The sequence below is a fragment of the Eulemur rufifrons genome, chromosome 1 (assembly GCF_041146395.1).
Source record: "Eulemur rufifrons isolate Redbay chromosome 1, OSU_ERuf_1, whole genome shotgun sequence".
Classification (NCBI taxonomy): domain Eukaryota; kingdom Metazoa; phylum Chordata; class Mammalia; order Primates; family Lemuridae; genus Eulemur; species Eulemur rufifrons.
Genome location: NC_090983.1, coordinates 44,283,197 through 44,304,059, shown reverse-complemented (window position 1 = coordinate 44,304,059; position 20,863 = coordinate 44,283,197). Strand labels below are relative to the sequence as shown.

Genomic DNA, 20,863 nt, shown 5'->3' with positions numbered 1-20,863 from the left:
CTGCTAAGGGATTCTCCCAGAATCTACAGATCTTGGTGAGATCATGCTCTGCCCTTCATTCAAAGTCCCTACCTTGATGTTAGTCTTAGGGTAGCAGATGCTCATAGTGCCCCATCCATGCTCATCATCAGTTAGCATTTTTATGCACACAGTCCTGGCTACTAGCTGCCGTCACCTCATCTCTTTTCTGCAGGCACCAGAGACCACTCCACCTTGAGCATGAAAAACCCAAAATGCCAGGTGCAAATGCCCTCTGGAAACTGACATCAACCTTTAAAGGGATTTGTTGGATAAATAGCATAGCTTCCCTGCCCCATAGATACAAAAGCACTGAGGTTTGTATTCTCCACTAGGTTCTAGCGTTCCTAGCTTATACAAGCTTTATTTGCTGTCTGTAGTAACTTCTTTGATAACACAATCTTTATTGGCTTCCATTGTGTTACTTTTAACCTGTCTGATTTTTTTATATTTAAAGTGGTTTGTCATAGACAACAACTAGTCTGGCTTTCTTATCCACTCTGACAATCTTTGCCTTTTAGTCTATTCACTTTTAAAGTCACTCCTGGTATAGTTGTACAAACATCTATGTTTTGTAATGTTTTCTATTTGTTGCATGTTATTTATTTCTGTTCCCCCCCCCATCTTTTTCTGACTTCTCTGGTTTTAATGGAGCAATTAAATTATTTCATTTTTATCTCCTATCTTAGGGTATCAATTATACTTCTTTTCAATATATTTTGTGGTTGATCTAGGGTTTACAATGTATATTTTCACTGAGTCCACCATTGTACAACACAATAATAGTTCACATGTAGTGCAGGTACCTTACAAGAGAACACTCCTAATTCTTCCCTTGGTCCATTCTAACTTTGCTGTGATTCATTTCACTTAACCATATGCTATAATCACCCACATCATTTTTAGTAATATTGCTTTAAACCAAATTAACTTTTGGATCAATTAAGATTTTTTAAAAATCCAACACTTTCCCTATGTAATTTTCTTCCTGAAGAATTTCTTTTAACATTTCTTACAGGGCAGGTTTTTTGATGATGAATTCTGGCATTTCTTATTGTCTGAAAAATCTATTTCTCCTTCACTTTTGAGGAATAATGTCACTGGATATAGAATTCGAGGTTATTGTTGCTTTTTTTCAATATTTTAAATATGTCATTTCACTTTCTTCGTGCTACATGATTTCTCATGTGAACTCTGTTATAATTCTTATCCTTGTTTCTCCATAAGTAGGGATTTTATTTTTTTCTTTTTTTTCCTGTGTTAAAATATAAATTCAAGATTTTCTCTTTGGTTCTCTGCTGTTTGAATATGATATGCCTATGTGCTTATTATTGTTGTTGTTTTGTTATTTATTCTTTTTTTGTTTTCTCGGAGCTTCCTGGATCTGTGGTTTGATGTCTATTACTAATTTTGGAAAGTCCTCAGCCATTATTACTTCATACATTTCTTCCACTTCATGCTGTCTCTCTTCTCCTATTGGTATTCCAAATACACATACGTTACACCCTTTGAAATGATCCCGTAGTTCTTGGAAGTTCTCTTCTACTAATTTGCTTGCTTTCTTCCCTTCCTCTTTGCATTTCGGTTTGGTAAGATTCTATTGACACATCTTCAAGTTTGTAGATTCTTTTATCAACCATATCTTTTTTACTGATGAGTCCATTAAAGGCATTCTCCATTTTAGTTAAAGTGTGTTTAATTTATAGCATTTTCTTTTGATTCTTTCTTGGGCTTTCTGTCTGTCTGCTTATGTAACCCATCTATTTTGGCATATTGTCTACTTTTTCCTTTAGAGACCTTAACATTTTAATTATGATTATTTTTAAATTTTCTTTCTGATAATTCAAACATTTTTATAATATCTGAGCCTTATTATGGTGCTTGGTTTTCGCCTTCAGACTGTTTTTTTTTTTTCCTTTAACTTTTAGCATGCTTTTTATTAAAAGCTGGGCATGTATCAGGTAATAGTAACTGAGGTAAATAAACCTTTAGTGTCAGTATTTTTATTAAGTGCAAGAGGCTTTAAATTCCTCTATTCTCCTTAATTTTGAGTATCCTTTTAATGTTGTGCTTCTCTATGCACATCTCCTCATGAAACTTTTTAGCTTCAATTCTCTAATATACTGGAGCTCTGTTGCTGGGTTGTTAGGTCTAAGGAGAGGTCTGTTCTGTAACCTTTGGGTTAAGATTAAATATTAGTCTTTTAATGTGTCTGTGTCTCAGAGCTATGGCTGTCATAATTGCTTCTTTGGTAGTATAGCTTTTTATTTTTCTTTCTTTCCCAGGCTCTGACTGTATTTTTTGGCTGTAAAGTTCCCATCTGTTTTCTTGAATCCCTGAGCCCTGTTGCCAGTGTTGCCTTCCCCCAACTCAGATGAGACAGGAGGGCTATGTGGTCTGTATTGGGAATAAATTCCTTCCTCTGGCTGGAACAAGGTATATTAATTGAGCTGTGGAAAGCCCCTGTCACTCTGAAGTAGGCTATTGGCTTACTTCATAGTAATTACTCTTCCCATCCACCTGCCAGGAACACAAGAGACTCTTTCTCAGATCATCATGATGGGAATGTGATGGGAAAGTGAAAGGAAAGCCCTCACGAACTGTTTTGGGGTCCCCCTAAAATTGCAGCCACCAAGAGTTTCTGTTTCACATACTAGAACATAGTCAACCTACACAATTCATCAAATTAACATTTAAGAGTCCCTACTGGGTCATGGCTCCAGCAGCTTCTGATCCAACTGAAGTTTCAGTATCTCTCTGAATGTGTTTGTCTCTCCAGATTTTGAGATGGCATTTTACCCTGTGACCTCTATTCTCTGATAATTCTAAGAAAAATAATTGATTTTTGGTTTTCATCAATTTTTCTTTTTGTTAGGACAGGAGCAATGGCTCTCATGTTCCTATTCTCTCTCACTTAGCACTCTTCCACTAGTGTTTACTGAAGTCTCAAATCACTAAATTCACGTAGTTAATAAAATAAACCACTTAAGCTTCTTGTCTCAGTCTCTATTTCTGAGAAGACCCAAGCTAGGATAACCAATGAGGCAATTTATTGGAGAAACTCTGCTGTTTTTCCTTAGACTACTATTACAACTGAGACGGTAACAAATATCTGTCAGATCATTACATGCCTGCCTTCTTGCTATCAGAGAAAATGACCAATGCCTTTAAATTTAAGAGACTTTCAAGGTGACGAACATACCCTCAATCACTATCACTCACACCCTATAGTGGAACTCTTCGCAGATCTATTTATATAGAATTCTCATGTTTCATATTTTATACATGTGAACTAGAATACAATATACCACAGCTAAAGTTCAGCTTTGGAAAACCTGATGTACATTTTCTTGTTTGCCTTGAAAGGTGAGATCCCCCACAGCCCTGTTTATGCACAGAGAAATTGCAGGATGATGCTAAATTTCAGTCAACTATTAAAATATACTGTTTTTCAGATTTTTCCAGACCTGAAGGGAAAAGTCTAACTCAGTCTTCTGGTGCTTTCTCAAGTTCTACTACTTACTGGTTTAAATTAACCAGATGGTCTAACAAGTACTGGTCACAGGCTAGGGCTTCCTGTAGAATCCTGGGATGAAAAATGAAACAGATGCCTCCAGAGAGGCACTGTCTTGATGACGATTATAGCCAAGTGAGATGGACAAGGTTGTACTATGACAGCTGAGGCTTGGGGATCCATCCTTCTTTTACATGAACAGATTCTAACATTAGAAACCACGCCGTTTATCCAACAGTTGTTATCAGCCAAATAATCACAGAAGAAAAGTAGTTAAAACCTATGACTGTACCTCTTGCTTTGAAACTAAATCTGGAAGAAGGTATCACTTTTGAAAAACAATTTTTCTTGCTCCAATTCTCAGAAATGTAGATATTATGGTATCCTTTTTCCTTACTGCTGAGTTGTACTTAATTTAGCTCACCAGAGTTGTCCACAGAGATATGATGTTTAATGCACAGCCTTTTTAGTATTCAGTCTCTGCCATTACCATTCATGATGGTGTAGATGAGTTTGCATTTCTGTGGAATCTTTTGAAAAGAGACCCTTACATTTAAATACATGCTTTTTAGTATAATTCTATTCAATACATCTGTGACTTTTGATAAAATTGTGGCTTTCTGAGTCAAACCTTATTGTCCCTTCTATATTTCTAAAAATTATCTTGTGATCCATTCTTCAGCTTTTGAAATAATAGAACCTGGCCTTTCAGAGCAGAATGACATTTATTTTGAGATAATAGCATAGCTTTTTATCACCCAGACATGGTGGCCCTCTTGCCAAATAGAGAAAAGATTTAAACCAGATAAAAACTAACATCAGTACTACTAGAATATATTATACACACACCACTTCAAGTACTCGCTATGAGGGCTTTTTCTCCTCATATTAACAAACCCTCAAAATCTCTGACACTCATTGGGTATCCTGAGATTCAGTTTAATTCTGACACTACCCAGAATTAGTATCAGAACCCACAGGTTAAGATCTCAGTCCCCTAAGGTTGCTCCGACTTTTGATGCCAATCCTGAGTCAGGCCACCTGTACTTAAGACCATCGGCTCTAAATTAGGATTTCCCAAGACGCCCTCCTCAGGTTTGACAATTTGCTAGAATGGCTCAGAGAACTCAGGAAAATGAATTGCTTACTATTACCAGTTAGTTTTAAAGGTTATAATTCAGAAGTAACCAGATGGGAGAGATGCATCTGCCAAAGTATGGGGAAGCATTGTGGCATCTATCTTCCTGGCATCTCAATGTGTTCACCAACTCAGAAGCTCTCTTATCTCCATAATTTAGAGGTTTTGATGGAGCTTTCAGTATGGAGACATGAATGATTAAGTCATTGGCCATTGTTTATTGACTCTATCTTTAGCCCTTCTCCTCTCCCCAGATGTTGGGGGGGGCTGAAAATTCCAACCCTCTAATCGTCATTTGGTGTTTCCAGTGACCAACCACCATCGTGAAGCTATCTAGGGGCCCCCAGCCACCAGTCATTTCATTAGCATAAAAAAGACACTCTTATCACACTGGAGCTTTCAAGGATTTTAGAAGCTTTCAGCCAAGAACCAGGGACAAAGACAAAATATACAAGGTGTCCCAAAAGTCACCATACATAGAGAAAATGGGAAATTGTAGCTAAATGTACCTTTATTTATAAAATATTCATTACAAAATTTTATAAAATTTTCCTGGACACTCTTAGGACAGTCTGTATATATTTTTATTATATCACAATATGACAATCACTTTCCTCACATCATTATTTTTTACTTTGTCTCTTTCTTATTGCTAACATAGCTCTGCAACTCCAATACCCAAAGGTATTCTATCACTGTTTTTTCCTGAAAAAACCTTCTCTTCGTTACATTATAAGGGAATATAAAAGGGGGAATCAGACAATTAATAAAAAGTGTTTCTTTTCTAGAAGAATGATAAGGGAAGTAGAACAAATAGTATTTTAGTAGAGATCTGCACTAAAGGAGCGAGTGTTTCACATAAATATCTAGTATAATAACATTCTAGGAAGAATAAATAACAAGTCTAAATGTCAAAGTGGCTGTATAGTTAAGAAACTTTCAGGAATATTAAGGAAGTCAGAATGATTAAAGCTGAGGGATGTAGAGAGAATGATAGAAGATGACAGCAAAGCTGTAGGTAGAAACCAGGTAGCATAGGACATGAAAGTCATTGTGAGGATTTTTATTCTAATAATGGTGAGGGGCTACTGGAGAGTTTTGACCTGAGGAATGATATCATCTTAAATTATTCTAGAAAATGTAGCTTGTAAGCAAGATATTCATATAAAACACCAAAAATTTTATAATCTTAGCCTAGTTCTCCTTGAAAGTCAAGCCCAGGACAAAGGCTTCTATGTAAGTAATTTCTTATTATTTGAGACATGATCCCAGGAAGCAGAAGTTTCAGAAAAAGTAGAGGAGGTAAGGAAGGAAATCTAATATACTGCTAGCCACTATTACAACTACCTAGTGCTCCATCTCATTGGGACTCTCTGTAAAATCTTAGAAATGCATCTTAGAAATGTTTGCCTGGAAAATGAAAGAGGAAATAATTTATACTTGAGTTCTCACCCTTCACAGTGGTCAAAGGTGCACCTATGTGATATTAACGCCTCAGAACTTCTGGGTTGTGCATTTATTAGTGTACAGTAGGGATTTTACAAGCTCCCACATGATGAATTTGAAAAGCCTCTGGACAGGAAGTGAAAGATGCCTCAATATAAGCTGGGGCAAAATGCAGTCAGGTGGTACTGCATGAAGCTGCTGGAAATTGTCTCACTCAGTTAAGCGATGAGTGGAATATGAGATATGGCCCAAAAGATGTGCGCTGTTGCATGGAAAGTGTAGATTATGGATTTTCAAATGAATTTGTTCTGTCTGGATATTCTTCCAGGGCAGAACAGTTCTGTCAACACTTCCTTGATTAATCTTTTCCTTATAATCAGAATTTAGCAAAGACTGTTTTTTTGCTTCCTTTCTTTGTAGAACATATAATGGAATTCATCCTGCCTATAAATCACAAGGATGATTTTATTCTTGAAGCAACAGTAGAGAGAGAAATTGATTTTCCAAAGTATTGTAAATGTTAATTATGTACAAATGTTCTTTTTCAACATTTAAAATAATTATATACTAACAGTCCCCAATCTATTTATATCTTTGCAATTTCAACTACTTTAAATAGAATATTCCTAGCAAAAATACAGGATGTAATATGTGATTACAACTACTATTTAGCAATGGTAATTTATATATGACATAGCTTGGTATTAGCTCTACAGGTGTTCCCTAAATGACTGGGTGCCACAAATTCAAGCATGAGCAGTTATTTTAAAAATATTATGTATCTAATGCTGCTAGTTTATGTTTGTTTTTATACATATTTTCTTTTTTAATTTATTTTTAATTGACAAATAAAAATTATATATATTTATTATTACAACATGTTTTTTTGAAATATGTATATATTGTGGGGTGGCTAAATCAAGCTAATTAACATGCATATTACATCACATACTTTCTTTGTGTGTGGTGAGAACACTTAAAATCTACTCTCAGCAATTTTTGAGAATATAATACATTGTTATTAACTATAGTCACCATATTGTACAATAGATATCTTGAATTTATTCCTCCTGTCTAATGAAATTTTGAATTCTTTGATCAACATTTCCTCAACTCCCAACCACAGCCCCTGGGAACACCATTGCTCTCTCTGCTTCTGAGTTCAACTTTTTTAGAATCCACATATCCGTGAGCTAATGTGGTATTTGTCTTTTTATACCTGACTTATTTCACTTAACATAATGTCTTCCAGCTTCATTTATGTTGTCACAAATGACAGGATTTCTTTATTTTTTAAGACTGAATAGTATTCCACTGTGTGTGTGTGTGTGTGTGTGTGTATATACACACGCCACATTTTCATTCATCCATCAGTGGACACTTAGGTTGATTTCATATCTTGGCTGTTGTGAATGATACTGCAATGAACATTGAAGTGCAAATATCTTTTCAATATACTGATTTCATTTCCTTTAGATATATAGCCAGTAGTTGGATTGCTGGATCATATGGTAGTTCTACTTTTAATTTTATGAGGAACTTCCATATTATTTTCCAAAATGGCTGTACTAATTTACATTCCCACCAAACATATACAAGGGTTCCCTTTTCTCCACATCTTTGTCAACACGTTATCTTTTATATTTTTGATATAGCCATTCTAACAAGTATGAGGTGATATCTCATTGTGGTCTTAATTTGCATTTCCCTGATGATTAGCTATGTTGAGTATTTTTTCATATACCTGTTCGTATAGTTTTCATAATTCTATGTCTTTTTTTAAAAAACCGTCTATTCAGATCCTTTGCCCATTTTTATATCAAGTTGTTTCTTATATTGAGTTATTTGAGTTCCTTATATATTTTAGATATTAATCCCTTATCAGATTTATGGTTTGCAAATATAGCAATCTTCCCTTACCCATGGGGGTTATGTTCCATGACCCCAGGTGGATGCCTCAAACTATGGATTGTAGTGGTAATATACTGTAAAAAATGTTATATGAGTGTATGTGTACTCTTTTGCTCTCTCTCTCATATTTTACTGTACTGTACTCACTTGTATTCAGACATCATATCACCATGAATAACTGAAACCACAGAAAGGAAAACCATGAATAAAGTGATACTACCCTATTTTCCCCCAATCTGTAGGTTGTCTTTTCCCTTTTTTTATTGTTTCTTTGGATGTGCAGAAGCTTTATAACTTTGATGTAATCCTATTTGTTTATTTTAGCTTTTGTTGCCTGTTCTTTTGGGGTCATGGTAAAAAAATCATTACCCAGACTAATGTCACCGAGATTTTCCCCTACATTTTCTGCTAGCAGTTTTATAGTTTCAAGTCTTATATTTAAGTCTTTAATCCAATTTGAGTTGATTTTTGTTGATGGTATGAGAAAACAGTCTAATTTTATTATTCTGCATATGGATATCCAGTTGTCTCAACACCATTTTTTGAAGAGACTATCCATTCTCCATTGTGTGTTCTCGGCACCTTTGCCAAAAATGAGTGGCCAAAAAAGAGTAGATTTATTTCTGCCCTCTCCATTCTTTTCCATTGGTCTATATGTTTGTTTTTACGCCAGTACCATAATGTTTTGGTTAAGATAGTTTTGTCATATATTATGATGTTAAGTAGTGTGATGCCTTTAGCTTTTTTCTTTTTATTCAAGATTGCTTGGCTATTTGGGGTCTTTTGTGATTTCATATAAACTTAGGATTGTTTTCTATTTCTGTGAAAAATTCTATTGGAATTTTCATAAAGATAGCATTGACTGTGTAGATGACATTAGGTAATATGGATATTTTAACAATATTAATTCTTCCAATCCATGAACAGGATATCATTTCATTTATTTGTGTCTTCTTCAATTACTTTTATCAGTGTTTTATAGTTTTCAGTGTACAGGTCTTTTATATCTTTGGTTAAATTTATTCATCAGTATTTTTTTGTACCTGTTGTAAATGGGACTGCTTTCTTGATTTCTTTTTGGATAGTTTATTATTACTTTATTGTTATAGTGTATGGAAACAGTAGGGATTTCTTTTTTTATTTCATCTTATTGTTATGGGGGATACAGAATTGCAGGTTACATACGTTGCCCATCCATGTACCGCCTTTCCCCCCAAGTCAGAGCTCCAGGCGTGTCCATTCCCCAGGTAGTGTGCGTTGCACCCATCATGTAGGTATATGTCCCTCCCCCCCCACCCCCCCTTCCCGAGTCAGCACCTTCAAGTGTTACCATTCCCCAAACGGTGTGCAATGCATTCATTGTGTAGGCATACCCCCATCCCCTCCCCCACTCCCCACCTCAGTCTGACATCCAATTGGTGTCGTTCCCAGATGTGTATTTAGGTGATGATCAGGGAAACCAATTTTCTGGTGAGTACATGTGATGCTTGTTTTTCCATTCTTGGGATACTTCACTTAATATAATGGGTTCCAACTCTCTCCAGGAGAACCATAGAGATGTCGTATCTTCATTATTCCTTATAGCTGAGTAATATTCCATGGTATACATATACCACAGCTTACTAATCCAATCATGTATTGATGGGCATTCGGGTTGTTTCCACATCTTTGCGATTGTGAATTGTGCTACTATAAACATTCGGGTACATGTGTCTTTGTTAAAGAATGACCTTTTTTCCTTTGGGTATATGCCCAGTAATGGGATTGCTGGGTCAAATGGCAGGTCTACTTGAATCTGTTTAAGATATCTCCATAATGCTTTCCACAGGTGTTGCACTAGTTTGCAGTCCCACCAGCAGTGTATTAGTGTTCCTGTCTCTCCACACCCACGCCAACATATGTTGTTTTGGGTTTTTTTGATAAAGGCCATTCTCATTGGGGTTAAGTGACTAGGGATTTTTATATGTCGATTTTATATCCTGCAAATTTACTGAATTTTGTTATTAGTTCTAATGGATTTTTCTTAGAGTATTTGGGGTTTCCATATATAAGATCATGTCATCTGCAAACAGGGGCAGTTTAAGTTCATCGTTTTCTATTTGGATGCTTTTTATTTCTTTCTCTTGCCTACCTGATCTGGCTGGGACTTCTAATACATTGAGTAGAAGTGGCAGGAGTGAGTATTCTTGTCTTGTTCCTGATATTAGAGGAAAAGCTTTGAACTTTTCACCATTGACTATGATGTTAGCTGTGGGCTTGCCATACATGGCCTTTAGTGTGTCATTATATTCCTTCTATACCTAATTTGTTGAAAGCTTTTATCATGAAAAGACATTGAGTTTTACAAAATGTGTTTTCTGCACCTATTGAGAAGATCATATGGTGTTTGTTCTTCATTCTGTTAATATGGGGTATCACATTTATAGATTTATGTATTTTAACCATCCTTGCATCCCTGGGAAAAGTCCCAATTGGTCATGATAAATGATCGTTTAATCTGCTATGGAATTTTGTTTGTTAATATTTCTATTGAAGATTTTTAAACAAAAAACAGATATTGTAGTGATATTGACCTGTAATTTTCTTTTCTTACAATGTCCTTGTCTGGCTTTAGTATCAGGGTGATGCTGGTCTCATAAAAGGAGATCGGAAGTGTTTCCTCTTCTTCAATTTTTTGGGAGAGTTTGAGAAGAATTGATATTAGTTCTTCCTGGAATGTTTGGTAGAATTTAGCAATGAACCCATCAGCTCCTAGGCTTTTCTTTGTGGGAAGACTTTTTATTTAATCCTTATTAATAAGGATTCAATCACCTTACTCATTATTGGTCTTTTCAGATGTGCTATTACAAATGGAGTATCCCTAATTAAAAAAAAAATCTAAAATTTGAAATTTTCTAAAATCTGAAAATTGTTGAGAACTGACATGATGCCACAAGTGGAAATTTCCATACTAGACCTCAGGTGATGAGTCACAATGGAAACACAAAGGCACTACACCACAGTGTATTCAATTTCTCCAATGGAAAACAGACCCTTTTAGCCCCTCTCAGCTGCAATATTACTTATCTACACATGCCTAGATTCCCCAGGCAAGTATTTCCACAAAGGATAATAAAATGGCACATGGGCAGGCTAGATATGCCAACAGAAGTTCCTACAATATCCTACATAGGGTCAAGATTGACATACACTATTTACTGTGTTTTTTCGTTCATTCACTGTTCTGTGGTATAAAGATATTGTTGAAAATGCCAAAAAGTTCTAAAGATTCCCTTATGGTTAACAGTGACAAGAAAAAGAAGAAGCAAAATATCTATAGCACAGAAAGGTAGCAAGCCATTGGAGAAACTAAACAATGGTGTTTAGTTTTCAAAGATTTCAATTGTATATTGAAAGAGTGACTCTGTCAGCATCATAGTGAACACACGCTATTTAATGGTATGCTGATCATGAAACAAGAAAAAAAATCTATCACAATGAACTAAAAATTGAAGAGAAATGTGAATATTCAACAGGCTGGTTGCAGAAATTAAAATTTTCAAAAGTTTGTGAAGATATTGCATCTGCTGAACACAAAGCAGCAGAAAATTCATTAATGAGTTTACCATGGTCATCTCTAATGAAAATATGATGCCAGACAAAGTCTATAATGCTGATGAAACAACATTGTTTGGATGTGATATCCCCAGAAAGACACTGACTACAGCTGAAAAGATAGCCTCTACAGGAATTAAGTATGGCAAGGACAGAATAACTTTTCTGGGATATGCTAAGGCAGCAGGCATGCATAAGAGTAAACTTGCTACCCTAGCCAAAAGCTTGTGTCTTCCCTGTTCCTAAGGAGTGAATTTCTTACCAGTCCATTAGTATGCTAATAAAAAGGCATGGATCACCATGAACATCTTTTCTGATTCAGTTCACAAACATTTTGTGCCAGGAGCTCATGCTTTCTGTGGTAAAGCTGGACTAAGTGACAACTGCAAGATTTTGTTATTCCTTGACAACTATTTTGCTTATCCTCCAGCTAAAATCCTCATCAAAAATAATGTTTATGCCATGTACTGCTCCCCAAAGGTGACTTCATTAATTCAGCCATGTGATCAGAATACACTTAGATCAATGAAGGGTGAATATAAAAGCACTTTCTTGAACAACATACTAGTTGCAGTGAACAAAAATGTGGATGTGGAAGCTTTTCAAAAGGAGTTTAGCATGAAGGATACTGCATATGCTGTTGCTAATACTTGGAACACAGTTGTGCATGTCTGGCCCAACCTGTGGCCTGGAGCTATGTTCAATGATAATGATAAACAACGTGGTGACTTTGAAGGATTTAATATATTGAATAAGAAAAAAATGATGTCTGACTTCCTGAAACATACAAAAATAACTCCCTCAGAGCCTGTCAGTAAGCGAGAAGAAGTGGTTATTAAAGATGCTTTAACATCAATAATGAGACTCCAGTTGATCATGATAATAGTGATGATGAAGGCGATGTTAGCACTGCAAAGCAAGTGCCTATCAACGACATGGTGAAAATGTGTGATGGGCTTATTGAAGGTCATGAGCAGCTTGCGCTTATAACAGAACAAGAAATTATATCAGTTTATAAAGTGAAAGAGAGAGACTTCTAAGACAAAACCATTGTTAATGAGGCAGATAACTCTATAGGAAACATTTAAAAAAACAATCCAGCAGTATCCCTTCTTATCTCTAGAGGAAACACTTCTTGGTCTCTCAACTGCTTCTTATGTTTCTTCTCACCTAAAAGAAATAAAGTACAGTGTATAGTAACCCTTTAATCAGAACACATTGTAGGTGGAAATAACAATAGGAAAATCTGTTGTTTATTGTTGCTGTTATTTAACAGCTAATATAAGTATTCTGCTCATGCCACTGTGCTGCTTAGTTACCTTGAACACATTATTTTCTTTACTGTATCAATTGTATGGCATATTTACTTATGTGGGAATAAGTGTAAGAAATGATTGCTTATTAGCAGAATATAAATTCAAACTCAGGAATGACAATGAGGCCAAATAACCACAGACAGTTTGTCCACATGGGTGTCTGAGATAGTGACACCTTTGCTTTTTGATAAAGTATACAAACTTTGTTTCAAGCACTAAATGATTAAAAATATTGTATAAAATTGCCTTCATGCTATGTATATAGAATATATATGAAACATAATTAAATTTTATGTTTAGACTTTGGGTCCCATCCCCAAGATACCTAATTATATATACACACAAATATTATAATATTTGAAAAAATTCAAATTCTGAAACACTTCTGGTCCTAAGCATATTAGATAAGGAACATTCAGCCTGTGTTTCATGATTTAGTTTTGCTAGGTTATGTGTTTTTAGGAATTTATCCATTTCCTCTAGATTAATCAATTTGAAGGTATATAATTATTTATAGTACTCTCTTATTATCCTTTGTATTTCTATGGTATCAGTTGTAATGTTTCTTCTTTCACTTCTGACTCATCTATTTGAGACTTCTCTCTTTTTTCTTTGTAAGTCTAGCTAAAGGTTTATTAATTTTGTTTATCTATTCAGAACACAAGTTCTAGTTTCATTGATTTTTCATATTGCTTCTCTAATCACCATTTATTTCTGCACTAATCTTTATTATTTCCTTCCTTCTGCTAACACTGGACTCAGTTTACTCTTCTTGTTCTATTTCTTTGAGAATATAACATTAGGTTGATTATTTGAGATCTTCCTCCATTTTTACCATATGCATTTATTGCTAGGAAGTTCCTTCTTAGAACTGTTTTCACTTCCCTCCTTAAGTATTGTTATGCTGTGTTTCCATTTTTATTTCTTTAAAGATATTTTAAATTTTCCTTTTAATTGCTTCATTGACCTATTGTTTGTTCAGGAATATGTTTAATTTCCATTTAATTGTGAATTTCCCCAAATTCCTTCTATTATTGATTTCAAGTTTTATACATTCATGAACATAAAACTACTTGATATAATTTTCTTAAATTTTTTAAAACTTGCTTTGTGGCTTCACATATGATCTATTCAAAATAACATTCTGTGATATTTGAGAATATTTTGTTTTTCTTTTTTCTGCTATTGGATACAATCTTCTATATATGACTATTACAGAGATCCATTTGGTCTGAAGAATAGTTTAAATCCAATACCTCCTTATTGATTTTCTATCTTCATGACCTGGCCATTGCTAAGAGTGAAGTATTGAAGTCCTCTTCTATTATTGTATTAAAGTCTATCACTCCCTTCAGATCTATTAATATTAGCTTTATATATTTAGGTGCTCCAAGGTTGGGTTCATATACATTTATAATTGTTATACCTTCTTTTATCATTATATAACAACTTTATTTTTCCCTTTTTATAGTTTTGACTTAAAGTCTATTTTATCTAATATAATATTGGCTTTATATATCTGGGTATTCCAGTGTTGGGTTTATATATATTTAGAATTATTATACCCTCTTGTTGAATTGGCACCTTTATCATTATGTATTGACTTTCTTTGTCTCTTTTTACAGTTTTTGTCTGAAATCTATTTTATTTGATAGAAGTCAGCTACTCCTGCTCTTTTGGTTTCCATGTGTGTGGACTATATTTTTTCATTATTTTATTTTTAGTCTATGTGTGTCTTTACAAGTGAAGTGAGTCTCTTGTAGGCAGCATATAAGTCGGTCTTTTTTTATCCATTTAGCCACTTGATATGTTTGACAGGAGAATTTAATACATTTGCATTCAGATAATTATTGTTAGATAAGGACTTACTTCTGCCATCTTGTTAATTGTTTTCTAGTTATTTTGTAAATCCTTTTCTTTCTCCTCTTCTTTTGCTGCCTTCCTTTGTGATTAATTGTGATTCCCTCTAGTAGTATGCTTTGATTTTTAACTTTTTACATTTTATATATCTATAGACTTTTGCCTTGTGGTTATTATGAGGCTTACAAAATCATCTTATAGTTATAACAGTCTATTTTAAGATAATAACAACTGAAATTTTATTGCATAAAAAATGCTATGCTCCACACTCTTCCACATTTAAAAATTTTTATTTCTCAATTTACATCTTTTTATATTGTGTATTCCTCAACCAATTTTTGTTATTTTTAACATTTTCATCTTTTAATCTTCATATTAAAGATATGTGATTTATATATCAACATTACAGTATTAGATCATTCTAAATTTGTATTGACTTTCACAATACTTCCTTTTATTAGGGAGTTTTACACTTTTGCATGTTTCATGTTACTAATTAACATCCTTTTCTTTCAGCTTGAGGAACTCCCTTTATCATTTCTTGTAAGACAGGTCTATTAGTGAGATATTCTGTCAGATTTTGTTCATATGGAAAATTCTTTATCTTTCCTTCCTTTCTAAAGGAATGTTGCTGGGTACAATATTCTTGGTTGGCAGGGATTTGTTTCTTTCCCCCCCTCCCACCCTTAACGCTGAGTAATTCATCCGACTCTCTCCTGGCCTATAAGCTTTTTGCTGAAAAATCTACTGCTAGTCTCATTTGAACACCCCAATATGTTATTTGTTTCTTTTTTATTGCTGTTTTCTGTATCTTCTCTTTGCCTTTGATTTTTGATAATTTGATTATAATATATCTTGAAGAAGTCTTTTTTGGATTGAAACTGATAGAAGATCTTTGGCCTTCCTCCTTGTTTTTTTTTATTTTTCTTGTTGCCTTACATTGCTGTCTGTGCATTTGAGGAATTAGGGGCTTATTCCAGTTTTGCAGGCTGGTTTTGTCTGGGAAATCCCTTCACAATTAGCCTGTCCAGATAGTCTGAGAAGGCCACCTGGTGTGGTCCAAGAGTTGGCTTGCTGATGGAGTCTTCAGGAAAGTTGGCCTGGTGCCTAGGTCAGCAGGTGAGCAGGCCTGGTACCTATATCCACAGGGGCTAACCTGAAGCCTAAGTCCACAGGGGCTGACCCAACACTGGAGTATGCCTTGAGCGTGCATCTTCAGGGGATAGCTTATTGCTGGGATAGGTTTTGTACCTGGTTCCATTGGGATAAGCCTAGAGCCTGAGTTTGCAGGGTCCTGGATTTATAGGAGTCAGCTAGAGCCTGAATCTATGGGGGGGGGGGTCTTGGAGCCTAAGGCTACAGTGTCTGGCCTGGCACTGGTGCCTACTGGAGTGGGCCTGGACCCTGGGTCTGATGAAGCAGGCCTGAACCCTGGGTCCTTTGGAGCCTGGGATTATGGGGACCAGCCTGTAGAATCTGTCTGCTAATGATTGCCCAGAGGCTAGGTAATGGACTGGAGGCTAGGTCTATGATAATGGGTCTGGTTCTTGGGTCCTTGGAGAATAACACGGAACATGGCTATGCAAAGGCAGACTGATGGAAATATCTGCAATACGGATGGGAGCTTATAGAATAAAAGAGACTAAGAAAGTTACCAGATGGTGGTCTGGGCCATAACTGTATCCTGTTTTGAACAACCTATTTTAAAATACTAGAAAACTGGAACATACTGACTGGATATTTAGAGACAGTAAACAATGATTGTGATTTCTCTATTGTTTTTGTTTGTTTAGGTCTGATAATGGTTTTGTGATTATATTTACTAAAGTCCTTCTAATTTAGAGATAGATATTGAAAGACTTATAGATAAAATGATATGACAATACATATGGAAAGATTTATGAAGTTAGGAAAGTCCTTAAAAATTATCTGGGTCACAAGAAAAGGTATAAGATGAAATAGGATAAGATGAAAAAAGATTGGCCCTGAGTTGGAATTTGTTGAAGCTGAGTGGTGGGTAAATGGGGATTATTATATTCTTTTCCTTCTTTCATTTACTTAAAAGTTTTAAAATAATTAAATACTATGGAACAGATTATTTGGATTCAAATATGGGTTGCACATTTGTTCTTTATATCCTGGAGCTAGTTACTTAACTTTCCTATGCTTTGGTATTCTCAACTGTAAAGTGAGGAAATGCAGACAATACACATCTCTACCATTTAAATCAAGATTAAATAAGTTTATACATCCAAATTCTTAATCAGTGCCTGACCCTCAATAGAAACCAAATTAATATTAGCTATTATTATTTTTAAGTTACTGTTTTTCTTTTCAAATCTAGGCTGAAGCTGATATTTTTGAAGAATGTAATTCACCTAAGAATCTCAGTTTATTTCACTGAAAATTTTCCCATTTTTGTAGACAGAATAAACAGGAAACAATTATTGCTTCTCTGGAGAAATCTAAATCTTAGGAAAATAAAATCTTATACCATAATAAGAAATAATCAAAAGTCTGGAGACAGGAAACAGCCTTACTGTAATTATAATTGATGGAGAGAATCAACTAGTTTACCAAGAAATGTCTGTTAGTTTAAGATCATTCTAGAGCTAATTTAGCTTTGAACTAAAAATGATTGCCATTATATTATAACTCCTATATTGATTGGAATGTTATCTCTGCTTCACACATTTTAACCATGGAATCACATTACTTAATTTATGTTTCATTTAAGTTGGCTAATCCACAGAGTATTGTTTTGAAGATTTTAGTAAAAATTCAGTTTAGATCTATATTACTCATTTTCATCATTTTAAACTAAACTTTTTTAACATATTGAAAGCAATCAAATAGAATAATTGGGAATAGTTCACAAATCTGCTAAGAAATACTACATTAACTATTGAAATTGATGGAAATATACATAAACAATTTAAATTACTTGGCAATTTATCACCTTTTGCTGTGCAGTTGACAAAACTAATAAAACATAACAAAGGATCACTGTCATTCAAGTGAGAAACTTGGCTATGTATTTATAGACTATAAGAAATGTGACCAGGCAGGGTGGTTCATGCCTATAATCCTAGCACTTTGGGAGATCAAAGCAGAAGGATTGCTTGAGGCCAGGAGTCCAAGACCGGTCTGAGCAAGGGCAAGACCCTGTCTTTACAAAAAATAGAAAAATTAATCGGGTATGGTGGCTTGCACCTGTAGTTCCAGCCACTTGAGAGGCTGAGATAGGAGAGTTGCTTGAGCCCAGGAGTTTGAGGCTGCAGTGATCTATGATGCACTCTAGCCGGGGTTACAGAGTGAGATCCTATCTCAAAAAAATTAAAAAAATATATTTATTGATTACCACAAGTTACACATCCCATATCATGGTGAACTTTATTATATGTGATATGGGTAGAAATACACAGTACAATAAAATAAATTAATAGTCAGTCATTAATTTGCCAGTAAACCACGCTTAAATTTAAGCAATTTAAACATTCAAACTATGAGTCCTTACTGGTCTGTGTATTTAGGGAGGACAAATGCCATTGCCATAGAGAGGATTACATTATTTTATCCCGAAATCCCAGTGCCTAAGGTGAGTGCCTTATAGTAGCATGTAACAGTCCTGAATATGTAGTTATTTTGAATTTTAAAGGAGATGAGTATAAGAGAATCTGGATTTTTAAAATATAATATATTCTAGTGAGAGGATTGGAGTTTAGGTCTTCAAATCAGCACTTCAGTGAAAGAATCAATGGATTGAAGTTTAGGTCTTCATATCAGCACTTAAGTGAAGGAATCAATGTTTCTACATGTAAATTTTATTCCTGTCTGGCAACGTTAACATTTGAGAAAGCATGAAATAGAAAGTACATTTGGATTTAAGAAAACCTAAAAGCCATAGTCAAACATTTTGCTATTTCATGCTTCGTAAACAAAAGCTAATGATGAATGACTATATTTTTTATCTTTCAGGGGTTTGGTCCTATGGCCATCTTTATTGTGCACTTGATGAAAGCAACCTGCTTATACAGTTTATTTCTTTTCAGTTTAGGTAAATAACTTAATTAACTGGCAAAAATACGTCTTGTTTTCCAAGCACTAGAGGATATTTTAAAGTTCAACCTAAACTGATGTGGGTCAAGATGAAAACATTAGTCAAATGAAATATAGTTGGGCTGAATAAGTTACTATATAAATGTTTAAGGAAACAATAAAAGGCCAAACTTGAATATTTATGAAACAACATAGACCTCCTCAAACAGAACATATTTTTGATGTTTAAAATAGGAAAGTTTTATGTTCACTAAGCCGTTGCCAGAAATCTACAGTTAAATCAACACGGCTATATGATTTTCATTATTTTAATGCTAACAATGCATAGAAACTTGTTTAATCAAGGACTTCTATTTCTTTTTATAGTTTGCTTTTCTCTTCTATATTGCTGCTGTTCTTTCTATTATTTATTTTGGTTTAGTTTGTTAATCTTTTATTTTTTTAATTCATAAGTTCTTCTAATTTAGTTTGCTAGTGTTTGCTTTATTTTCTTTGTTCTATTCTGTTTCTAACTTTAATTATTATGCTAAAGTTAACAATTGTCAGAACAATCAGGAGAGCTAATTGCATCCTTCCTTGAAATTTTATTTTTTAGGACTATGCTGAGAAGGAAAATACCATAGCAAAAGCTCTGGAAGACCTGAAGGCCAATTTCTACTGTGAGCTCTGTGACAAGCAGTACTATAAGCATCAGGAGTTTGACAATCATATTAATTCTTATGATCATGCTCACAAGCAGGTAAGAAAAGATGTGAAAAAAATCTGGCTACTTGTATAATAATTTGAATATTGTGGAATGTACAAATATATTTTTATTTAATTTTTTATATACAATTTTTAAGGGTGTTCTTCTAGTGTGATAATTTAATGACATAGCAAAATCAAATTTTTTTAAAAAAGCACTAAAGCAAAGTCTGACAGAAATAACCAACATAAAGAAACACCATTCGTTTGCCTTTCAGTGAGTGGCAATGTTTTGAAAACAATATTCTATAAGGGATGATCCTCTCTAAATGTCCTCAAATGTATTGTTTTAAATATTTTAATCAACAGTATATTTATCAAATATAAATAAATTTTATACATAGTTTTTTTTAAGTAGAAAGCATTTTAGATTTAGGCTACCATGAAAAAAAAAAGATGTGATGTGTTAAAAATAGTCCAAGATTATTGATTAAATACTTAATATAAGTATGATTTAGTTTATTTTAATATTATATTCATTTTACAATCAATTGTAAATACAAGATTGATTTTTTTAACACTCTTTGTAAAGTTGAGTTTAGAATAGTGATGATGTTAGGAGAAGTTAATACAGAGTCCATTTTCTCATATGCCTTATATTTACCAATGCGACTTCATTTATTGTTTAGCTAACCTCATGTAATATAGCAGTTTTAGCATTAATTTATAAATATTTTCTATTTTAGGCCGGGCGTGGTGGCTCACGCCTGTAATCCTAGCACTCTGGGAGGCCGAGGCGGGTGGATCGCTCAAGGTCAGGAGTTCGAGACCAGCCTGAGCAAGAGCGAGACCCCATCTCTACTAAAATAGAAAGAAATTATATGGACAACTAAAATATATATAGAAAAAATTAGCCGGGCATGGTGGCGCATGCCTGTAGTCCCAGCTACTCGGGAGGCTGAGGCAGTAGGATCGCTTGAGCCCAGGAGTTTGAGGTTGCTGTGAGCTAGGCTGACGCCATGGCACTCACTCTAGCCCGGGCAACAAAGTGAGACTCTGTCTCAAAAAAAAAATAAAATAAAATAAAAAAAAATAAATATTTTCTATTTTAGTCATCACAAATACCATCCATAGCACTCATTTTGGTATCAGTAAAGGTACAGTTTTAAACAGTTGAACCTGTACTAACTTTCTGTTAATATCAGAGTTATTTAGCATAAATAAGAAACAGTAGGGGAAATGATGATGTTAAATGCTTATGAATCATTCGTGTATTTTCTTTTGCTCTCAATCTCTCCAATCTTTCATACCAACTAAAATGTT

General features: G+C 34.4%; 1 protein-coding gene across 1 annotated transcript in view; it reads left to right on the top strand.

Annotated features, from left to right (window-relative positions):
• ZNF804A (zinc finger protein 804A) overlaps window positions 1-20,863 on the top strand; it is a 291,600-nt gene that overhangs the window by 215,340 nt on the left and 55,397 nt on the right. The window contains exon 2 of the mRNA XM_069469928.1: window positions 19,452-19,595. Coding sequence (XP_069326029.1) covers window positions 19,452-19,595 — 144 coding nt within the window. The remainder of the gene's footprint in view (window positions 1-19,451; window positions 19,596-20,863) is intronic.